Below are 21949 nucleotides of genomic sequence, written 5' to 3'. Positions count from 1 at the left end.
GAGGTCTTGTGCATGTAAGCTCTCATGGGTTTAATCAGCTTGCTTGTAGAATGAGGGGCTGTATTTTATGGAAGTATTACTTATATATTACTGTGTAATCTCCAAAAGTGGTTTGCTGTGTAATCAGACTGTGGAATATAAGAGCCTCTAGTTCTTGTAGAGACATCTTCTGCTATTCAGATGGGTCAGGCACATGGAGGAGTGGTTAGTAATCAGCCAGGAATAACAGAGCTATTTGGGGAGATGAAATAAAGGTGAAATTGGGAAACACAAGTCAGATAGGCAAAATGTAGAGTCGTAATTGCCCAGCTCAGGAGGAAATGCACAAAGGCACTCAAGTACTAAAAGGCAGTAGCAAAGGCTGAAAAGCAGGTTTAAAATGGAGTTATTGTTGTTGTTTCTCCACTCTCATTTTAAAGTAACTCTAGGAAAGTGAGGTACCCCAAATTAAAGGAGCCCTGTCAACATAGCACTAGTAAATGAAGAGGTTTATGTTTGGGGATTTTTTTCTTTCTTTATTAATTTTGGTATTTTCCAAAATTCTGGTTCCATCTGCCTACCTTTATTTACTGTGTGTATCATGCTGAAGGTGAATATTAGGAACTGATCCTTGGCTGTATTTCTAAAGTGCTGAAGTTCAGCAAATCAGGGTTCTGACACTTTTGAGGCAACATATCTTCTGACATCAAACCATATAATCTTATTTATTTTCCTGCATTAAAGGATGTCCTCTCCTCATGCATGTAAGAGGAAGAGAAAGGTATTTCTGGGATGACAGAGAAACCACTTGGAGACTATACACAGATTCATATGGCCACAGGATGTCTGTGGGAGAGCAGGCCAGCACCTAAAAGTACCTTCAGCCCCATCTGTCCATGTGTTTTGGTCTAATACTTCTGTCTGACAGTAGAATACCTGGCATTGATGTAGCCAACAGTCACTCTTCAAGATGTGATGGGCTATTCTGATTACACTCCATAACTTTAAAACCTTTTATTTCACTGCATTGGGATCTTTTGAGGGTGAATCTGCTTGGAAAAGGATCACACCCAGAATTTCCAGGGGTTCCTTTCAAAATAAATAATGCTTTTTTTTATTTACACACTCAGTTTCAATGGTAACAATAATTTCTTACATAGACTGGAGAAGGGAGAATAAAAACCAGATTAATTTTCTCAGATACTACATAATAGTTAAAACAAAAAGAAAACCCCAAAACAAACCAACCAAAAAATACCCAGCTAAACAAAAAACAAAGAGCAAAACCCACCAAAAAGCTGTTAGCATCAAGTGACCTCCTTTTGTTGTGTGGGTTTTTTTGGTTTTTTTCTCTTCCTACACTGCTGACAGCAGTGGTGACAGCAATTTAGAGGACTCTTCACTTGGGCTAATGTTAGCTGAGGGAGGCTAATCCCATCTAAAATTAATGGAGAGGAAAAAAGCTTCTCTAGAGTGGTAAGCATTAGCCACTTTGAATCATCCTCTGGAAAAGCCTATCTCTTTTGACAGACTGTGGACACAACCAGGAAACTGGTTTGCATAAAGCTAACTTTAGCCTGTGTGAATAACTCCCCCTTTCCCTGTGGCATTCCTCCTGCAACAGTCAACACTATTTGTGCTCATGTTTGGGACCTCACTAATAATCCAAGCTGGTTTTCCAGCATCTCTTTGATGCACATTGTTGAAAAGGGAAAAAGTAACAAGTAATTTCCATGTTAAAAGTTGCTTGTCCCAGTTTTTGTAACATTGCACTTTCTGCTTGATCCCAGATAACTCTTCTGGGTTACCAGCACTTGTGCCAGGATGCACAGGGCCTTCCACAGGGGGGCCTGGTGAATGCTGTTCCCTGTTTTTAAGACATTCCATGTGGTTGTTTTTAAGCAAGCAATGCACAGAAATACCCTCATTGGTAGCTAGGGCTGTGTGAGGACTCAAGGCACAGATACCTGTTAGGCATCATTGTGATAACACATCTTGCTCACAACCCTTTGAAAATATCTCTTGCTATCTCTAGGCAAATTGATAAGTGTTTGGTGGCAGCCAGCCTTCTGAAAATAAACAAGGAACAGACATCAAAAGAAGAATAATGGTGCCAGATTGTATCTTCTTCTCTTTTTTACTTTCATTTTTAAATTTGCCATAAGCCACTGTAGACAGTCTATTGAAAAATATAGTTTCTTAGAGTACCCATCAGTCTTTTACAGACCTCACTAAGCATAATGTGCTGGGGTAACAATTTAAAATAAATAATTGAATTAAAAGCGATAGGAATCTCTAATGTTGTTTCCCACTCTGATAATAAAAGGGAAAAGGAAAAATTCAACTAGCAGAGCCCAGTGGAAGATAGATTTCTGTGCCAGGAGTGTGATCAGTGAAACAGAAGGAAAGACTTTTAAGGAGTAATCACTGTGCTCCTTACCACTGACTCACTCATCTTTAGACAAATCAATATGTGCTTGCTGATCCATCTGTATAAACATCAGCCCTCTGTACTCTTAGAGAACTTGTCCTTTTTTTGGCTTGGGATCCTTGGATACATACTTTTAGTTAAGGGTAGGTCTGTTGTTTCTCTGCAAGATTTTCTGTGTTCTGTATAGCTCTACTTTTCCTATTTAATGAAAAAGAATTACTTTTTCCTTTCCATCAGGGTTGGATGGTTCACTGGGTTAGGAATAGAGACATGTGCTCCATATCACTGGATGTGCTGCTGATCTCTGGGGTGTTGAGCAACTTCCATCTCTTTTCTGTACATGACTCACCTTTGTCTCTGTCATTTGGTTTAGTGTAATCTCCAAAATGTTATTATACAAAGTGCCTGTCAACACTATGTTCACTTGAAACCATAGGTTTTAATAGAATGCAAATGATGAACAATAATTTATTTTGAAAGTTAAAGCTGTGCATGTGTGCATGAAAATTCTGACACTTTGCTCTAAATTCTGCTATAGTAAGCCTTTTCTCTTCTGTTCTCATTCAAATATTATACACTTTTTAAACAAAAGTGTGCTTATTTATTGCAGTTATCTAAGCATTTTTGAATTTACTTAGTAATTTTACAGCACAGAAAGCAGAAAAGCAGAAAGCAAGTGCTTGGTACCCTGTTGCTGTAACAGAGATAGTATTTTTTAGTAGAGAAGGGAATTAACCTTGAGGACAACATACTAAGTGTAGTGGCAAATTCATCATCCCTTGGATTTGAGATTGGGTGTCTTTCCAAATGATACAATCTAGTTCAGCCATCAGTTGTTGGTCTGAATAATTCTCTCTGCTGCTTGAGTTACTGGTAAAGATGCTGCAGCATCTGTTAGGAGGAGAACACACTGATGGTATTAGAGCCTCCTTCTGTCTTTAAAATATACATGCCAGTCAGAGTCCTTTAAATACCTCCTGGTAAAAAATATGTTTCCTGTCGCTTTTTTAGCATGTGAGTTGAACAAACTGGGGACATCATCCTAGTGCAGTTGCTTGCAAACTGCCACAAAACCAGAACAGTGGCTGATGTGGCTCATTGCTGACAGTCTGTGGGCAGTTATTGAGGGTAGGAAGGAAGCTGAGGGTCATTGCTTTGATCTGCTGAACATTGACAAAAGCAATTGCTGTGTTATGACCATACTAAACAGCTCTGCATGGCAGCAGCATGGGTCCATCAGCAAAAGCAGCTGCAGACATCACTGGTGGTGGAAAGCAGGTATCTGACAGCTTTGTCACTCTGATGTGTTTCCATCAGCATCCAATAAACACTAATTATTGGGTAACCTGATTGATGGCTTCTGCATGTGTGATTAATGCATTGCCTGCAACTTAAAATGTTCAAAGTCTATGCAGCATCCCGTGAACTTTATTGCTTCAAGGATATTTAAACTTCTTAACAGTGCAAGTTGCAAACAGATCAGAGATCAGGAAAGTAAATGAGTATCAGCCCTGTAACCCATAGCTGTGTGCTTTATTTTAGGAAAGAAATGCCATGCATGATTTCAGATTCTTTTTTATGCAAAACACGCTTTTCTGTTAAATGCAGTGTTAGAAGAGAGAAGCCTAGTCCATAGTCTGATTCAGGGAATAGCAGCATACCTCCCAACATCTGACTGCTCTGAAGAAGAAATCCCCTGCACAGCCATTTTTTTTTTTTAATGTAATGTACTTTGTTTGATACTCAGTCAGCTGCTCTGGATGCATGTTGGCAAAATGTGTCCATCCAAGTCGCCATTCATTCCATGTCATCCTGTTTTAAAATGTTTCTTTTGCCACTATGGAAATTTCTTTCCCACTGGGACAATTTTTCATTCAACAGATAGAGTTGGGGCAAAGAGGTGTGAAAGACCACAAAGGGCTATTGTATATGGCTATATAAATGTGTTCAATTTGAAATCCCTCCCTGATGTACAAACCCCACTTTTCCTGCAGACTGCATAGAAAGCAAAGGAAGGGCAAGGGAGATTTAAATTGGAGAAGTACATCACCAAATTGCAGCAATCCACATGATGCCCTCCCTACTGTTCTTTGCTTTCTTAAATTTTAGATCAGCTCAAAATACAGACTTTTACAGTTTAATAATACTTGGAAAATGCTCTTATGAACATCAAGAATAATGTTAAAACCTTGTAGAAGGCTAAAATTTCTTCAAATGCACCTGCTTTTGTAGTAGTAGTAAAATAAAATTTATCAGCAATAAACTTATTCTGCATAAATGAATGAGAAGGAAAAGAAGGACTTGTTGGCATATATTTCAAATTGTATTGTTGCAGCTCCAGAAAAAGAATTGTCCCTATCCCATTGGATTCTGTTATGTTTATAGTTGAGGCCAAACTGTGCTTTTGGGATGTTGCATTCTCTGGTGAATTTGAAATTTGAAGAAAAGAGAAATCTCTCAAAATATTTGTATGGTTCATCGATGCAAAATCTGTGGCTAAGGTGCACTGGTGTTCTGATGATTTTTGTATGTGAATAAATGGTTTGTGAAGGGTTGAGGGGAATACAGCCTGAATAGCCATAGTTTTAATGATCTCATAGAAACACCAGGAAGTGCAAGAGTCAAGAAGTCAGCATATGTAAAAAAGTACCAGCAGCACTGGCTAGTAGAAACCTTCTCATGGGACTAGAGGTGAATTTGAATCCAACCCAACAGCTTCAGAGCTGTTCTCAGCTCCTTTTCCAGTTGCATCTGATTTTTTCAGGTTGGTAATGTAGTGTAGATTGATTTGGTTTTGGTCTGATCTGTGTCCAGGGAGAGTGAGAGTGCATGGAAGCTAGAGGTGAGAGAAAGAGAGTCTTTTCTTTTTTGAATGGAAGATCAAAGTTGGTAAACCCAGTCAACCCAGACTCCTTACTCTATTCCTTTATAACTTGTTTAGGGGAAATCTCCTAAGTAAAAGAAAAATAATAGGAACTACTAGGTTTCTCAAAATACTTCCCTAATGTCATTTCCAACACGCAATTTAAATCACCCTTTATTTAACCAGGTTTTGAATTTCTATGTCCATATTTTTTTCTTGCATGAGATTAGATCATTGTATAAAATTTAATATCCTCATCAGCATAGGAAGCACATGGAACTTCCACATGATTCAAGATCTGTATGTGCAGAAACATCAGAATGAATTATTTAATAAAATTCTTTTAACAGCTGAATGATGAAACATCATGGACACTCAGGGTGAGTTGTATCTGCAGCAATCTGTAAAGGCACTGAAGTGAAGATGGAGGCACAAGACATTCCTCACATAACAGCTTTGGCTAGGAAGAGTAATCTGTTGAAAACAGAATGGGTGATGGTAGATCTTGACTGGCATAATGACCCTTCCAATGGTATTATATCAGAATGGGTGGGTCAAATAAAACCCAGTTGTTATTAATGGAACATTTTGGAAAAATGTCATGTTTTCTCCCTATATTTTACAGAATTTAGTTTGCTTCTTAATACTGTGAAATGCAAAAGAAAAAAATATTCATGTCTGAAGTTGGCGCTGGAAAGATCAGGAAATTGGAAGGGAAAAGAATAAAACATAGCAACAGTATCCTGCTGTTAGATATCTAGATATCCCAGAGCATTTTGAGGTGAAAAAATACACTATCCCTGTGAAATACATGAGCAGCTCTTGGGTTTCTCATACAGACTGGGAAACAAAAAAGAGGGAGGGGCAGTATTGTATCATGCCTGGGGTAGATAAGAAGTTCAGTTTTCGGATGTCAGCTTTCCCTGCTGCCAGAGACAGTGGTGTGTGTTGTGAGAGGGCTGGGCAATTGTCTCACCATTCAAAGGGTTTATTGGAATCCCTGCTCAGCCTCAGAAGGTATTTGTAACCTCAGAACAGCCTTTTCTTTTCTTTTCTTTTGCATTTCCTTTTTTCTTATATAAATGAGGTAGGTGGTAGGTTTCTACTTCACAGAATATTAAGATTTTAAAAAGCAAAACAAAGCAAACCCAGACTGTTTAATGGTTGTTACACAATCTACCTATTAAACAGAAAAATAAATGTATAAGAGAAGAAAAAAAAAGAGAGTTTTTTCCCTGATGAACAAGGGTCAAATCTGAGAGATCAATACAAGATTTGTACTTCATAACAGTTTTGTGTTCGTGGAAACAGAAATGTCAGCTTGGCCCTCAGATGAAAACATACAATAAAATTGTAATAGCCTCCTTTTCTATCTGTGCTTGAAAAATAAGTGTAGCAAAGAACATTATCTAACTTCAGTCTAATAATGCGAATTGTCATCAGACAGCAGTGCTTGCCAAAGAAAACAAAATGTCATCTTTGAAGGACTGCATGCACAAGGCTACCACAGGAAGTCCCAGGAGAGAGAGGGATTTTGTAAAAAGAGCAAAATGCCATATCCATCCAAGAACTACAATTGCTAAAAGGAGAATAATAATCCCAGCTGTATCCCAACCCATACTTGACAAAAACGTAGCCTTGAAAAACTTTTCTTTTTTTTTTTTCCAGTCAAACTGAATAAACTAGATTTAAAAATTAATTATACTTCGAATATAATATCTGAAAAAATCTTTACTGCAATTTTTTTTTTTTTTTGAGGGGGTAGTTGTACATAAGGTAGGGAATTCCCCCTTTGCTATAGACACATTAGTGCTGCTTGTGCTGCTGTGAGTCAGTAAAGGCCAAAGCTGGTGCAGAGATAATGGCAGAGGATGAAAATCAAAGCCAGTGAGAGCTTTGGCATGGGCTCCCAGGGAGCTGGTATTTCCCTTTGAGAGCTAGTGCCTTTTCTCACATGCTGTCTCCAGCTCACTGGGCACTGGCTTCTAATTTAAGAGTCCAGCCCTGACAGCAGAATTGCTGCCATTTCCTGCCTGTGGAACAGGCAGGAGCTCTGCATTTCTCCCTTTTTTTGGCTGAATCACATCTTGCTGAGGCACAGATCAGGAGAAAGCAGGGCTGTGTGGGTGCACCTCAGCCTGTGTTCTGGAGGGGAGCTGAGGGATGCTGCAGGTGAGTGCCCCTCTGTGCCTCTGGGGCTGTCAGCAGCAAATACAGAGAGGGAATAACCTGCTGAGAGTTCTCAGGGAAACCAGAGAGGGATAAGGGTGAGAGATACAAAGGTGGGAAAACTGCCTGGAATGTTGAACAGAGACTAGGCAGAGCAGAAGAGATGAAATAGGTATTTATTGAAATGATTCACTTTGGGCAGTGCAAGAGTCTGACCAGGGCTACACCCAAATGAAATCCAAGGTGGATCCTGGTCATGAATTTTTAGACTTTTACAAGTTTTGGTTTATCTACATATTGGGGTCAATTATCCAACCACAGCCCCAGGCTATGAAGTCTCAGCCCCCTGGCTTGCCCCCTTTCCCTCACTGTTGTTTTTGCTTTTTGGGTACTGGTTGTTCTTGATTCTTTAGCTAGGAAGGGATTGTTTTGCCCAACCACCCTGGGAAGAGAACTAACACCTAGTGTGAAGTTTCAGAGTTACACACAAAGCAGCAGGGATTCTGAAAAATAAAAAAGCTAAAACCCAAGGCATCAAAACAAGGTTCAATATGATGATGTCACCCTTTGGAACATCAGTGTCCCTGGAAAGCTTGCATCCTGTTTATCACTGGTCTGGAAATAGAGAGGAATTTGAGTTTGGATTGCTCCCTGTTTTTAATTAAAGGATCATATGGGCTTTATTGAAACTTAAATTACTGTATGTCAAAGACAGTACTTGGCACAGAAGAAGCTACTTTGCCATGAAAAGAAAAACATTGACATCAGAGAGATGATTGATAATAGAAATAGCTTATTGTTATCATGTTTTTATTTCTTGCTGCAATTATAAGAAAGGTCTAGAAATGGATTTTGAGTGTGGAGGAGGGAAAATACTTCCTGTAATAGTAAAGTTCTTGAATAGATGACCTTAACTCACCTCAAAAAGTGGTTGTGAAAAGTTTTCCTTTGTTATAGTTGGGGTTTCTTAAAATTTCAAATAAAAATATATCTATAATCTTCTACTTAAGGATAAATAACAGATTCACTGAAGTTTTAAAACTGGATGCACTTCTGGCCACAGAACTAAACTGTTTTTCCCTCTTCTCACTCTTGTTATCTTCTGTACCCTGTGCATTCTTCCCTCTCTCTTCTTTGACAGTGTCCAAGAGAAAGGGAGATGAAAGAGGTGAATTTTAATATTTCAAAGTAAATTTTAATACATGCCAATCTGTTTACTGTTTACTAAAAAGCTCCTTTAATTACTTTCTCCATGTTCTTTCAAGTTTTTACCATAGGAAAGGTGAGGGATATTGGGTGTTGCATTTGGAATCAATATTCAAATAAGTAGACCACGAAATTTTTTTACATCCCAGTCTCATAATTCTTAAAACACATTCAAATCATCTTTCTCATTAGCCCAAAGCTTCTAAATCATCATTTTTTTCTTCTCAGTAATTCTCACATCTTTTCTTTTCCCTACTAATTCACTGCCACTTCATGTTCCAAAAAAATTTGCCATGGTCTGTACATAAAGATTCATGTAATCTGCATTTTATGCAAGATCCCTTAAAAGATGTTATGAAAAAGGAGATAATAGTTCAGTGTCCACCATCTGCCTTGCCAGAAAAGGGGACTGACCAAGTCTTCCAGGCAAAGAAAGGAGGGGAAGACACAGGATGAATCCGCCAGAAGAGTGTAGGGCTGACTGCCTCTCAGTCCTTCCAGATGATAAATTTGAAGCTAAATTAAGCAAAAGAAATAAAAGAACCCAAGTGATCCTTCCCTCTACTGGCCTTCTGAGAATTACTTGATGGCAGCACTTGTGGAGAGCAGCTGTTTGTAAGTTATCTGTAATAGTAACATTTGTATATGATTCCACAAAGGCATGTAAAAGGATTTATAATACCTGCAACATGCCTTTTTGCTGACCTTTCTCAGCCTGCTTTGGTATTTATCATGGCAAGATTTTCTGAAATGATTGATGTATTTGGATATTGTTTACATAACCAGACCAGGAGAAGGTGTCATGCTGTTGGCAGAAGGACAAGAGCAGAGGGAAAATCAGAGGTTTCCTTGGAACAATTAACTTGTGCTGTTTAAACTCATCCAGTCCTGCAAGGGAAGTCTTGACATGTTAGAACATCTTCTGGTGCCAGATTGACAAAGCTTCCTAAGGATGGCACTGCTGATGGAAAGACAATGTCCTTCTGACATAATACTGAGGAAGACAACTGGGTGATGAATTGTCATTCAGGGCAGGTTACCAGGTTTACCCATAAAGTGATGCCTCAGCTAACACCAGTTGTGTCCCATATCACTTCTCAGTATTCTCTGTGCCAATAAAAGTCACCACAGACATGTTCCAGCTGCCCCAGGTGTGTTCCTTTGAGACTGGGATGAACAAAAGGCTAAATCCCTATCTCAGAAGTGGTAGAGGGTTTTTCAGGTTAATTTCTCTGATATCTGTGTTTTACTGTGATTCATGACTGTTTGTTTTTGTCCACAGTTGTTCAGTTCCGTGGAGTTTGGCAGAAGATGGCTGCTCCTACATGAGGGAGTTACACCAAACAGGTTCTACTGGTAAGAGCAAAACCCTCTTCCTCACTGCATTGACACAGACAGAGGTGTTGGAATGAGGTCTTGAAGGCAATGTGGCTGAATAGTCTGCACTGCTGATTTGTTGAGATTAATTTAGAACTGCTATGAAAAGGGCATTATGTATTTATACTGGAACTTGGAATACTGGGTTTTTGATCTAGGAGTGATGCAGAACTGAAATCTGCTGAATGATAATCTGAAGGAAGCATTGATTTAGGATGGGAAAGTGAAGAGTTCAGTCTGGTGCTGCTACAATTAAGGGACAAAGCCTGAAGTCCTGGAGGACATCAGCATTTCTGCCACATCCTCCAGTGGCTGATGTTGTGCTTTTAATTAGTTAGACCTGCTTAGTCCTTGAAAGTCCTTGAGCATGCTGCCACTAGACAGAAATCAGTGTAACTTTGGCTTACATGGAAAAGACAGCTGAGACATGAAGGAGATGAAGAATTTTTTTCCCCCTGCAAACATGGTTGTATAGTCCAAATCAAAGATAAGGTTTTCTTGTGTTTTGGTGTAAATCTGTGGGACTTCCCATCAACTCCTTATGGAGGCATTAGTCTGCCTGTCAGCAAAGTGGGCTTTTGTCCTGTGACTATGCCTTCAGAAGAGAAGCTTTTGATAAAATGGTCGTCTTGAAATCAGGAGGAGATGAACCCAATGATTAAAATGAGACCAGCATGGTAGTTTCTAAACTATAAATTTATGTCAAACCCACAGGTTTTGAATATAGCAAAATTCATGAGTGGCTCAGTCAAATATTTTCTTTTCATTTCTAAAATAAGGAAGAGATCTAGTTCAAATTTACTTCTAAAGCTGAATTTATATTTGGTCTGCAAAGGATATACCAGAGATTTGTTTGCTGCTTCTGCTTTTTAATCCTTTCTCAGAACCTGTGTTAGCTGAAGCTAATGCAAACTAAATTCCATTTTTAACTTAAGCTCATTTCTGTGGGAGTGTCTGCACTGGTAGCCACATGTGTGTTTATATCACTATTTCTTTCCTGCAGGACTCCTAACAGGGTCTGAAAATGTCAGATGTAAACACAGAGCTCTACACATCTTCTGTTTTTTTTCCTGGCCTAATAAAAGCAAAAAGTCATAAGAAGCTGAGTACCCTGTTTTTTAGGCATCCAACAGAACTGTAATTGCTGAGGGGGTTCAGAGGGCTGAAGAGACTGTCCCTGTTCCTGATCCCCATGTCCTCCAAGCCTTTTGAAGTTTCCAGTCATTGCTTACAGTTCTGGCTTATTGTGAAATGAGCTGGTGGACGCCTGCAATAAGAAAAACAATGAAGTCATAATGTTCCCTTTCTGTGGAGCTTGAACTTTGAAGGCCTTTTAGATCCTAACAAATAAGGGAACTTAGACTTGGAGCTTCAAAGGCAAAGAGCAAGTTAAAAGATGACAAAATGTTCCAACCACCCATCTAATTTCCCTACAGCCATTCACAAAGCATGAAACTGCAAGCCTGTATTTTCACCTTGAACAGAGTGCCCCTTGTATAACACACCTCAGTGTAAGCTAGACTGCAATTTGCTGTCAAAAGTGAAAGTAATACAATCTGGGGAGACATTGTGGCGTGTTTATGATGATCACAATGACCCTAAGACAAAAAGAACACCTTTAGCTGCAATTCCATGGACACTGTCTGTCCTCAAGCACACCCACAGTAGAAAACAGCTGTGCATGTGTGATTGGGAACACCACAGAGAGCAGCAGTGGGCTTTAATGTGCATTTCCATTCTGGGCAGCCAGGTACTTGGGGATACAGCAGCCCTGAAATGCTGAATCAGAAGGAAACCCTTTTTACTCAATGCTGGTCACAGTTGGTTTCCCAAGCAAGAAAAGCAAAAGGGACCTGGCGCCTGAAAGAAATACTGCTGAACTCCAGATTTCTGCAGCACCATCTCTGTAGCCAGTGCTGGTGTACAGGTTGGGTAAAGCCTTGCTCAGTGCCCTTTGATTTGCTGTTGGTTGGGCTTTTAAAATTTATTATTATATGTTTTGGCTTGTGAATATGCAGAGTGAAATCAACCTGAAAAGTGGGGAGACTGACTTCACTTATTCTCAAGAGCAGAAATAAAAAGTGAGGTGAAATGTCCTGAAATCACAACTTAAAGCAGAATGTTCCTGGTGCTTTATCTGAATCAAATGGCTTTGAAGGGATCAACCAGGACACAGCTGGGCAGAAAATGAGGGAAATATTCTGATATGTAAGAAAGGCTGAGGAGTTGCTTTAGTACAGATTCCAGTACTCTCTAAAGTAGGACTTTTCTAAAATAGGAAGGCACAAAGCAGAGCCTCTGGCATCTGCCTTCCTGAGGCTGCATTTAGTTACGCTGCTTGTTGTGACAGGGAAGGTGCACCTGGAAGACTCTAAAGACTTTTACATGGATTTGAATGGTTGATGAAAGCAAAGATGCATTTTCCTGATTGCTCACTGATATTTTCATTGCCATTTTAGTCTGTCACTTTGTCTTGTAAATAGCTTTTGGGTCACTCGAGTCTTGTGAATAAACTGCACTGAGCTTGCTAGCTTTAGTCTTGAGAAGGCTCTGCCTGCAAACACTGTCAGAGAAGCTGTAGTGTCTTTTACAGCTGTATTTTTTGTATCTGTTGCCAAGAGAATTTTCTTCTTTATTTCTTATTTTTGGCTGCTCTGTGAAACATCTCTTCCTCCTACCACTCCAGAGAAATGTAAACCCCTAAAGAAAAACAGTGTAATGATGCTTACTACATAACACTGAGAAAACACTGTGTAGACACAACCCAGTTCCTTGTAACCCACATGTACTTTTTATTCTTGCATCCTCTGTTTCATTAAGGGGAGTCATTAATATGGAAATAGAATATTTTTTATTCAAAGCTCTTCTGTTCCTCCTTTTCATTCTTCCACCTGCCATCCCCACTTGTGATGAAAGAGGTGTAATGTCACTCTGTGAAAGGAGATATCCAGTGGGAGATGAGCAGATGAAATGAAACTTAAAATGAGAGGTGACTGGAGACTTCTTGTCTTAAAAACCTCCACCAAAAAGCAATATCAAACAAAAGTTGAAGAAATGGATCTGTAATTTCCTACCTCATTAGAAGGTTGTTGAGACACAGTTGTGACTGGGCAGGCTTTAGTAATGGGCTACTGTGACACCTCTAATAATTCCTGTAATTTGGACATCATCACATATCTGTGCACAGTCTAGAGATGTGTACTGAGGAAAATGTGCTCCACTTAAAGACTCAACCACATATTATCTGTCAGGTGGAGACTTGGAAGAATCCACAATGCATAAAAGCCCAAAGCACAGCAGTTCTGCACTGCATCAACCATTTTCATATTTTTTATTATTTTTTTTCCCGGCAGCTTCTTGAGATTTTGCTGTTAAATGTACTGTGACAGAAAAATGCATGAAAGTCATGAAGGTACTTTGTAATTCTGGAAATGTGCTCTGTGAACATACCCTAATTACTAGGAAGGAATATTCTAAGCAATATTAATTCAGCAGCATAATACAGAAACAAGTTAATATACATGAATTATTGCTGATAGCACAATGTTTACTAATGTAGTTGGCATTAGGGAAAGAGAATGCAGTAGATCCTAGTTAAAAGAGTTGGATAAAAATAAATAAATTTATTTAAATACTCTGAGTTTATTTTTTGTGATACTTGGTGATTTTTGGTATATATTCCTGCTGTGGAATTTTGCTGGTGGAGGTGCTGGTTTGAATACAATTGTGAACACAACTGGTGAACCAGTTGTACTGGGAATTAGGTTCCTTTTTTCTTCATTTTTTAATGGTTCAGTCATCTAGTCAAAGTTCAGTAGTGATATTTTGTGAGTTGCAAATCCAAACATCTGTGACCAGTCATTGCACAAAAACTGCTTGAAGTACAGGTAGGTCAATATGGCCAAAATATAAATACAGACTTTTGTTGGCCATTAAAAGCCAGGTTTTTATTCTCAGATCAATTCATGCCTTCCACCAGAAATTATTTCCTGAAAGTCAGTAAATCAAGGCATCACAATTAGAGTGGCCCTAAAAAAAAATAATTAAAAAAAAAATAGAAAGGTTAAAAATCTCATTAAAATTTCTCAAAATGTAATGGTTTTTAATAAAAATAAGACATTTTTCTGAAAAGATTCCCATCTAATTCTAATCAAAACCTAACCTTGAGAAACTTAGAAGGGGAGGACAGAAATAAAATGAAATAATAGAAGTGCCTTAATAATAACATAAAATGAACAATAGAAAAGCCCAACTAGTGAATTAGATCATCAAGTTACCATCAATATCTCTATTAGTGGTATTGATTTTATTTTTTTACTTGAGTGTTGCACCCAGACAAGCAAGCAGGAGAAATACAAAAGTAATAGCACTCCATACTTCAAGAAGATTGGAAGGTGTAATACCGAGAGGGCTGGAGCATCTCTGCTGAGAGACCTGTGGATGTTCAGTCTGGAGAAGAGAAGGCTCTGGGGAGACCTTAGAGCACCTTCCAGTGCCTGAAAAGGGCTCCAAGAGAGCTCAGAGGGTCTTTTGCCAAGGGCATGGAGGGATAAGACAAGGGGTAAAGGCTTCAAACTGAAAAAGAGCAGGTGTAGCTTAGATATTGGGAGGAAATTCTTTATTTTTGGGGTGGTGAGGCATTGGCACAGGTTGCCCAGAGAAGCTGTGGAAGTTGGAAGTGTTGAAAGCCAATTGGGTGGGGCTTTGAGCAGCCTAATTTGTGTAAGGTGTCCTTGCCTGTGGCAGGAGAACTGGAACTAGGTGATCTTTAGGATCCACTCCAACCCACAACATTTATGATTTTCAGTAGTGTACATGAAGTTAATGATTCCCTGAAGAAATTAAAGAATATGTGTCAGTTTGGTAAGAGATGTTGCTAGGCCTACACTCAGTCCTATGTTTTCCTGAGTATAAGCAGGAGAAGCAAATGGAGGCAAACATTGCAAACCAACCTTTCCCATCAAATAATACAAAAATATGCACACACACTGAAGGGGAGAAAAGCCTGTAAGCAGCTGGGAGGACAGATGAGTAGATAGGGCTATATTTGTTTCTTTTATGAGTAGTAGCAAAGAAAGTCAATTTTCACAATATAATTACAGAGTATATGTATTTTCTTTTTCAGAGGAGGATGGAGACTGTATTTTAAAAGCTCTGACTGTGCTCAGTGGAGCAGCTGAAAGAGCTGAAAATCAAGGGGATGAGGTGTCAAAGCCCTGTTAAAAACTTCATTATATTTAAGCACTTGGAGCAAGCTGGGTGCACTGTCCCAGTGTTTGTCAGTTCTTGGCTTGGTGAGATTTGCACACCCACCCAGGTGGGCTGAGGCAATTTAAATGTCTCAGTGCCTGGGCTGTTTACAAATGATGCTGTGTGTGGCTGAACAAGACCTTTTAATCACTGCAGGGCAGCTGCTGGAAGGTGATGGGAAAGGTGCCAATCAAAGTGCACTGTGACAGCCTGTCCAGAAAATCATCCACTTGATCTAACACACAAGCCTTAGCTTTGTTCAGTGAGTTGAAGGGAAAAAAATTAATTTAAAAGGTTTTTTCTTAGCTTAAATATGGTGGTTATGGGTACATGCCAGAGAAACCCACAACAGTTTTCAGCAGGTGTGAATGAAGCAAATGTTCATCTGATTAAGCTTTTTGGAACCAAGAAGCCCCAGTCTGATTGATGCAGAGGTTAGTGTGGTTTAGTTTTACCAATTCAGCAGATACTTCTTTTAAAACCATCCAGAGATACTTTATAAATGAGTACAGACTCCCATGAGCTTCAGCTTTTCTACATCACCCACTTTCCCTCATTAAAGTTCTGCAGAGGCAGGCAGGCATCCATTCACTGTGTTCAAAATCTTGATTGGGGGCTAATCAGTGCAGGAGCTGTGCAGGACCCTGGAATGTGTCAGTGGCCAGCAGGAACTGGACTAAGCAGCTGTTCTCTCTGTGTGCCCTATAATGGCCAGACCTTGAGAAGGTGAAGCAGTGCACAGGTAAGTCACCTGTGGATTTGTCTGGATCTGTGCTGTGCTCTCCTGCATGTTTAATGAGCAGCATGCTGTGTGACCAGAGCTGACCTTGCACTCTGCTCTCAGTGACCTGCTGGCCTCCTCCAGAGCTGCCTGACTGGCCACAGCACTACAAGAGACATGGCCTTAACACAGCAGGAGACTGTGATCCTATTAGACTGTACCAGCAGACAAGCTGTAAATCAGGTTTGGTTCGTGATATCAAGGAGGGGAGCTCAGAGGCTATACCTAGAGCTATATAGAATAACTAGAGTTAGTTATATTAGAGCTAACTAGAGTTAGTTATATGTAGTTATATTACTATATAACTATAACTAACTTTCCTCCTTCTTTCTCTTCAAGCCTGCTTGAAGTCTTACATTTCCTGCAGTATATGAAAAAGAGATGCAGGATTGAAGGGCTGTTTTAAAATCAGGATCTAGTCCTGCTTAACTGAATTTTATCCACTTAGTTTAGGTCCTCTCCTCCCACCCTGTGTTACCAGCAATAGACAGCTGCCTCCTGAGAATTTGCATCCATCTATTTCAGAGTTTCCTCTCTGCAGCTTCCCACGAGAGCTGTGGTGTTACAGCAGCAGGGGAGAAGGTTTCCTTTGCTGCTGCCCTCAGATCTGTGGGGTATGTTGGCAGCAGGGTGTGGAGGGGTGTGGGTTATTGTGCACTAGGGCTCTGAAAACTGGTGGGATGGTGAGAGTAAAATTGACCCCCACAGCCTGAAAGTCACACCGCTACCCCCAGTTACCTACTCACTATTTCAGTGCTGGCAGCAACAGCCCCCTGCCTTTCTGGGTCAGTGCTGTGAGGTGGCACAATTAGGAGAAGCTGGGCTTTACTCACTGCACTGCTGTTTTCTATCAGTTCTAAAGAAAGGGTGACATACTGAGCAAAGCAAACCAGAGAATGGATTGGCCCAGTGGTGCCAGTTGAATTGCACCAGGTTGTGTGATTGGACAATGTGGGAAAGAATGCTGCAGAGATGTAGAAGGGAAAAGCTAATTAAATTATGGTCAGGGGAGATTTATTAGCCAGATATAAAGAAATGAAGTGCTGATTTATGCCTATCTGGAATTTGTGTTTCTAAAACATGTCAGGAGGATGTGGTTAGCAGATGTTAAAGCTAGAAAGCAGTCTTTAAAGTATATTCCTGGAATAGTGAAATCTGAGAATTTTCACATAATAGGGACTGAACTAAAGAAACCACAAGAATTGCCTCCCACACTAAGCTCCCTGGGGCAGATCCACTGACCTCTGCAAGCAAAAAAGGGAACAGAGAGTATCTGCAAAGTCCTCATGCAGTCAATATAGTAGTAAAAGAAAAAGGAGCCTGGAGAACTCTCAGGCTCTATTTTTGTCTCTGCCACATAGCAACTGTGTGATCTTGGTCAAATCAATGAGGCCCCTGTGCCTTTGACTAATCAGTGAAGTTTATCTATAAAGCTAAGAACAAAAATTTTCCTCAGCCCCTATTTCTAACTTGGTCTGCTTGTCTTGTACTTTTCCATAGGCCTTGAACAAATCAGTGCCATGCAGGGAAGGTTACTTAAAGGTTGATTGTCAAGTGCTTTTGTATCTTTGGACAAAAAGCTCCCTGTTCAGTGCTACATGTTACTATTTTTATGAATGGCAATTAGAATTTATTATTATAGAAACATGAGTGCGACCAAAAAATTAATGCTGCTGGGGACAACAGGAGCATCACCCACTGTTTTCATTCTGTCCTGTAAAACAAAACCAAAACCCTGCCATTCACTGAGCTGAGGAGGAAGGTGCCAATTTTTTAACATGAAGTGACAGGATATGTCCAGAGGCAGTGGAGGAGCTGGTTTTGCATTGGCAAGATTTACGATAAGGGATTCACATGAGTGCTGAGGCTAAAGAAAGATAAATCCCTAAAGGCAAATCCCACCAATAATTGAATTACAAAGCCATTATCATGTGCTGAACAAAGCAACTTTATAGCTTTATTGTGACAGGATAAAGCTTGTTAGAATATTTATGCTCATAGGACAACTTTGGCATAAAGATCTCTAGGAGTACATTCCCTCTTCCACTTGATTGTTGCAGCAGTTTAGTCTTTCTGTGTAATGCAGTGTACGTGGGGATTTGCTCAAATTGGGACTAGGAAGAAAGAGTGCTGAGGGTCAGGAGGTATCTTAAATAAATAGCTTGTTAGGAACAAAGTCATCTGCACAATGCAACTGAGGCCCACGAGCATTTTTCATGCTGAGTAGTCAAATTGGGTTTTCCAAGCAAAATGTCACCTTTCTGTTTGGCATTGCACTGCAGCCACATCTGAGCTGCTCCCACTCAGCCCTGATAATCCCAAAATGACCAGAGCTGTGTGGATCTCCTTCCCTCCACCTTAGCACAGACATGCTGTTTTGTGTTTTCTCTGCCAGCCTTTGCTGCATGAGCAGATCATGCCTGTTTACCCCCAAAGCAGGTAAGGTATGGTCACAGGAGTCCTAATTCTGCATTTGATCACTTCCTCTGAGACATGGGAAAGCTGCATCAGGCCTCTGTGTCCATAGAAAGAATGAGGATCATTCACACTGCTGTTCTCTGTGGAAAGGACGTGGCAGCATTTGGTATTCTGGGCCATTGGCATGGAAGATTCTGTAAAATAACAATGTCTTCTACTGCCTGTCTTAAGAAAAGAGGTTTGATCTTGGCTGCTCTGAGCATGTATGATACAATAAATACCTATGAAAAGATTGCCATTGTGTTTCTTGTGCATATAGTCCCAGATACAGTGTGTCTGTGTCTGAAGTCAAGCATCCAAAACCAAAGGCACCCAAAGCTACTTTGCAGAATGAACAAATCCTTGAGATGCAGCCTTTATTGTCTGCTGTTTCGAGTTCATTGTTTGTGAAAAAATGGTAGTTTGAAATTAGGTGCAGCAAGTAGAAGCTTTTGCTTTCTCCACAATGATGCCTTTTTGCAGTTCTGAGTGGTCTGACTGCATTGCAAGCCTCATCAGTTCCCAGCATCCATAAACAATTGCTTTTGTCTCTAGAAGTGAAAAAAGATAGAAGAGGTGGAAACCCCAGGATAACAGGGTCTCTATTGAATTTTCTTGGCTCAGAGGAGCTGACAGGCCAAGGAAGCCAAGGTTTTAGAAATGTTTCAGACAGAAGATGGCAAGGGGCTGGTCACTACAGAAATATGCCAGCTAGTGTTCAGTGTGCAGTGGGCAGTGCCAGCTGCTTTTGTTTAGCTCAGCCGAGTTCTAAACCAGGGAATGATTTGGGGTCTTTTCCCTGTGCTGCTTCTCACGGTGGATGTAGAATCTGCATTCAGAGCAATTACTTGTGCTGCAGCCAGTGGTATCGATTTGTGAGGCTCTCCAGTGCAGATAACTACTTAGCAGGCTTGATAGTGATTAAAATTTTAGGAAGCAACTTTGTAATAGGACCGTGGGGGGTCCTGAATTTTTCAGAATGTAAGCACCTTCAGTGTAAAGGCAGGGCAGTCCTGCCTTGGACTCCTTTTGGCTTTTCTAAGTCCTCCTTTTCCCAAAAGAATTTTTTCCTTTTTTTTCCTTTTCCTTTTTCTTTTTTCAAAAGATCCTGACAATTATACCAACAAAACACTAAAAGTTAATCAAAAAATACAATAGGCACCATTCAACAGAAAGCCTTGCAAGGATATCCCTGGTGTCCTGAAGTTTCTGTGAGTATTACAGAAAGCCTGAGATTAAGGGGACGGACAAAGGACATGCTGGCATTTTACCACAAAGTGAAAACAGACTGAGGCAAGAAGAAAAGTTTGTGGATATATGAGTGTTTGGTCTTTGAGAGCAGATGCTGAAAGGGAAGAATGGATTTGAGAAATATGAGAAGAAAGCACTGCCAGCATAGTGAACAGGAGTTGCTCAGAACAGGGAGTGGCAAATTTGGAACTATTGTTTATTTTTAGAGAGATTTTTGAGAGAAATCAGTAGCTGAGTGGGTCCCAGAATGTTGTTCATCTGTAGCCCTGCTATTTGTAGGGTGCTTGGTTTATCAGCTGTTGAACACACAGCACCTTCCTCATCTTCCTTGTGAAGACACTGCAGACACAAGACAATGAAGTACACTGAGCACTTGTATTAAGTTAGAAGCACTGAGTTGGAGCCTTTGGTGCTGTCTTGGTCCAATCCAGCATGTTTCCTTCTTCCACATGTGAAACTTGTTTTTTTTTGTTTGTTTGGTTTTGGGTTTAGTTTTTTGGTTTGGTTTTTTTTTTTTTTTGTTTTTGTTTTTTTTTTTTTTTTTTTTTGGTTTTTTTTTTGGGGGGTTTTTTTTTTTTTTTTGGGGTTTTTTTTTTTTTTTTTTTTTTTGGTTTTTTTTGTTTTTGTTTTTTTGTTCATTCTTTGGTTTTAGAACCTTCCAGTTTGGTCAGGCATGGAATTCCTTTGTAATCAGTTTTCAATTTTTTTTCATACTGATACCATGGGTTCAAAACTGTTACTTAATAATACTCAGGTTTGTAAAAGTACGTGGACTTTCTCAGCTTCTAAGTATCCTTAGATACTTTTTTTTTTTCTCCCCCAGCCAAATGAAAAAGACAAGGAAACACACTGATAGAATAGCTGGATGCATGGTGGTGTTGTGATTGATTTGGTTGACATACTAAAAATTCAAGAATTCTGATATATATCCTACAGTTCTTAACACCTTTTTTCCAGTAGATGCTTTAGGAACAGATTGTCCTGTGTCTGTCTTCCTAGAGAGAGTATGTTCTCAGGGGCAGTACCAAAAGCACAATATTTATCTCCTGCATATGCTCACTGGGGTCAATATTGCATTTCTGAATGCCTCCTAGGCTTTTATATGTCCTGGAGTAAATAATAAAGCTGATGTAAGCTGTATAAAACATTTCTCAGGAAGAGGACTGCTCAGGACATTCAATTACCTCTTTAATTGCAATCCATACCTCATCTGTAATTTGTGTTTTTAAAATTAGGTAATAAACATATTTCAGGTCTGTTGTGTTTCCGGCTCTGGGACCTTTATGTGATCCCCTGTGGGTCTCTCTAGCATGGGTGTCCAGAGATCGTAAATTCAATGGAGAGAAACAAGCCTTTCCAGGATAAATTCTCCTCATAAAGTTGTATCTAACACTGTTCCACAGTGCAAAACTGCCTGTTACATCTCTCTGCCTGCAAAGAGAGTTGAGTGTGATTAGTTCAGAGTTTAATATCTATGATGTATAACTGGGCAAAATGAGCATTGCTTCATGTGGCTTTTCAGGTGGTATGGAGACATGTATAAAGAAATATCCTAGGGCTACCATGGAATGAGACAGCATGATCCAAAAAATGTGACATTACAAAAATGCTGGTCAGTAAGCTCTCAGCAGGATCCAGGTAGAAGTGATATGTTTCTTGTTGTCAGCTCTGTACAGTTAATATTGATTTGAGCAGATGTGTATTTGTATTTTGCCTGTTATTTACAACTGATTTTTCATGTTGGCATTCAATATTATGGACCTGATCATAACCTTGTGCTGTCACAAATAAATTAAGCCTATTACATATAAAAGCAATGAAAGGTGTATTTTCTAAGGTAGGGAGAAAGATCTGGTAATAGGAAGTCATGGATATGGCTCTTGACTATACCTCAGGTGTCCTATTTGACTTCAGGAATTTCCTCCTCTGGACCTTACTTTTCATCTTTGCCATCACATTTCTAAGTTGCAGGGGTTAGGAGACATCAAAAGAAAGGAAGTCCTGGAGGTTTATCACCAGCTGTGTTTCAGCTGTCCTTGCTCTGTTCCCCTTTGGGACAATTGATGGCTTAATTGCACCTTGAATTGGAGCTGCCACAGTCCCAACACTGGCTGATGTAGTGTGAGACTAAGCCATAGGCAGGTGGTACCTTCAGGGCTTGAGGGGTCCAGATCTCTATATGCTG

At 39.8% G+C, this 21949-nt stretch overlaps 1 protein-coding gene across 4 annotated transcripts in view; it reads left to right on the top strand.

Annotated features, from left to right (window-relative positions):
- SORCS1 (sortilin related VPS10 domain containing receptor 1) overlaps positions 1-21949 on the top strand; it is a 259464-nt gene that overhangs the window by 156160 nt on the left and 81355 nt on the right. For all 4 annotated transcript variants that reach the window (XM_079313142.1, XM_079313140.1, XM_079313141.1 and 1 more), the window contains exon 5: positions 9931-10004. In XM_079313142.1, the coding sequence (XP_079169268.1) occupies positions 9931-10004 (74 nt within the window). The remainder of the gene's footprint in view (positions 1-9930; positions 10005-21949) is intronic.

Source organism: Erithacus rubecula, assembly GCF_903797595.1.
Source record: "Erithacus rubecula genome assembly, chromosome: 9".
In the NCBI taxonomy this organism is placed as follows: Eukaryota; Metazoa; Chordata; class Aves; order Passeriformes; family Muscicapidae; genus Erithacus; species Erithacus rubecula.
The sequence above is the reverse complement of the archived record's forward strand: the minus strand, read 5'-3'. Positions and strand labels throughout refer to the sequence as shown.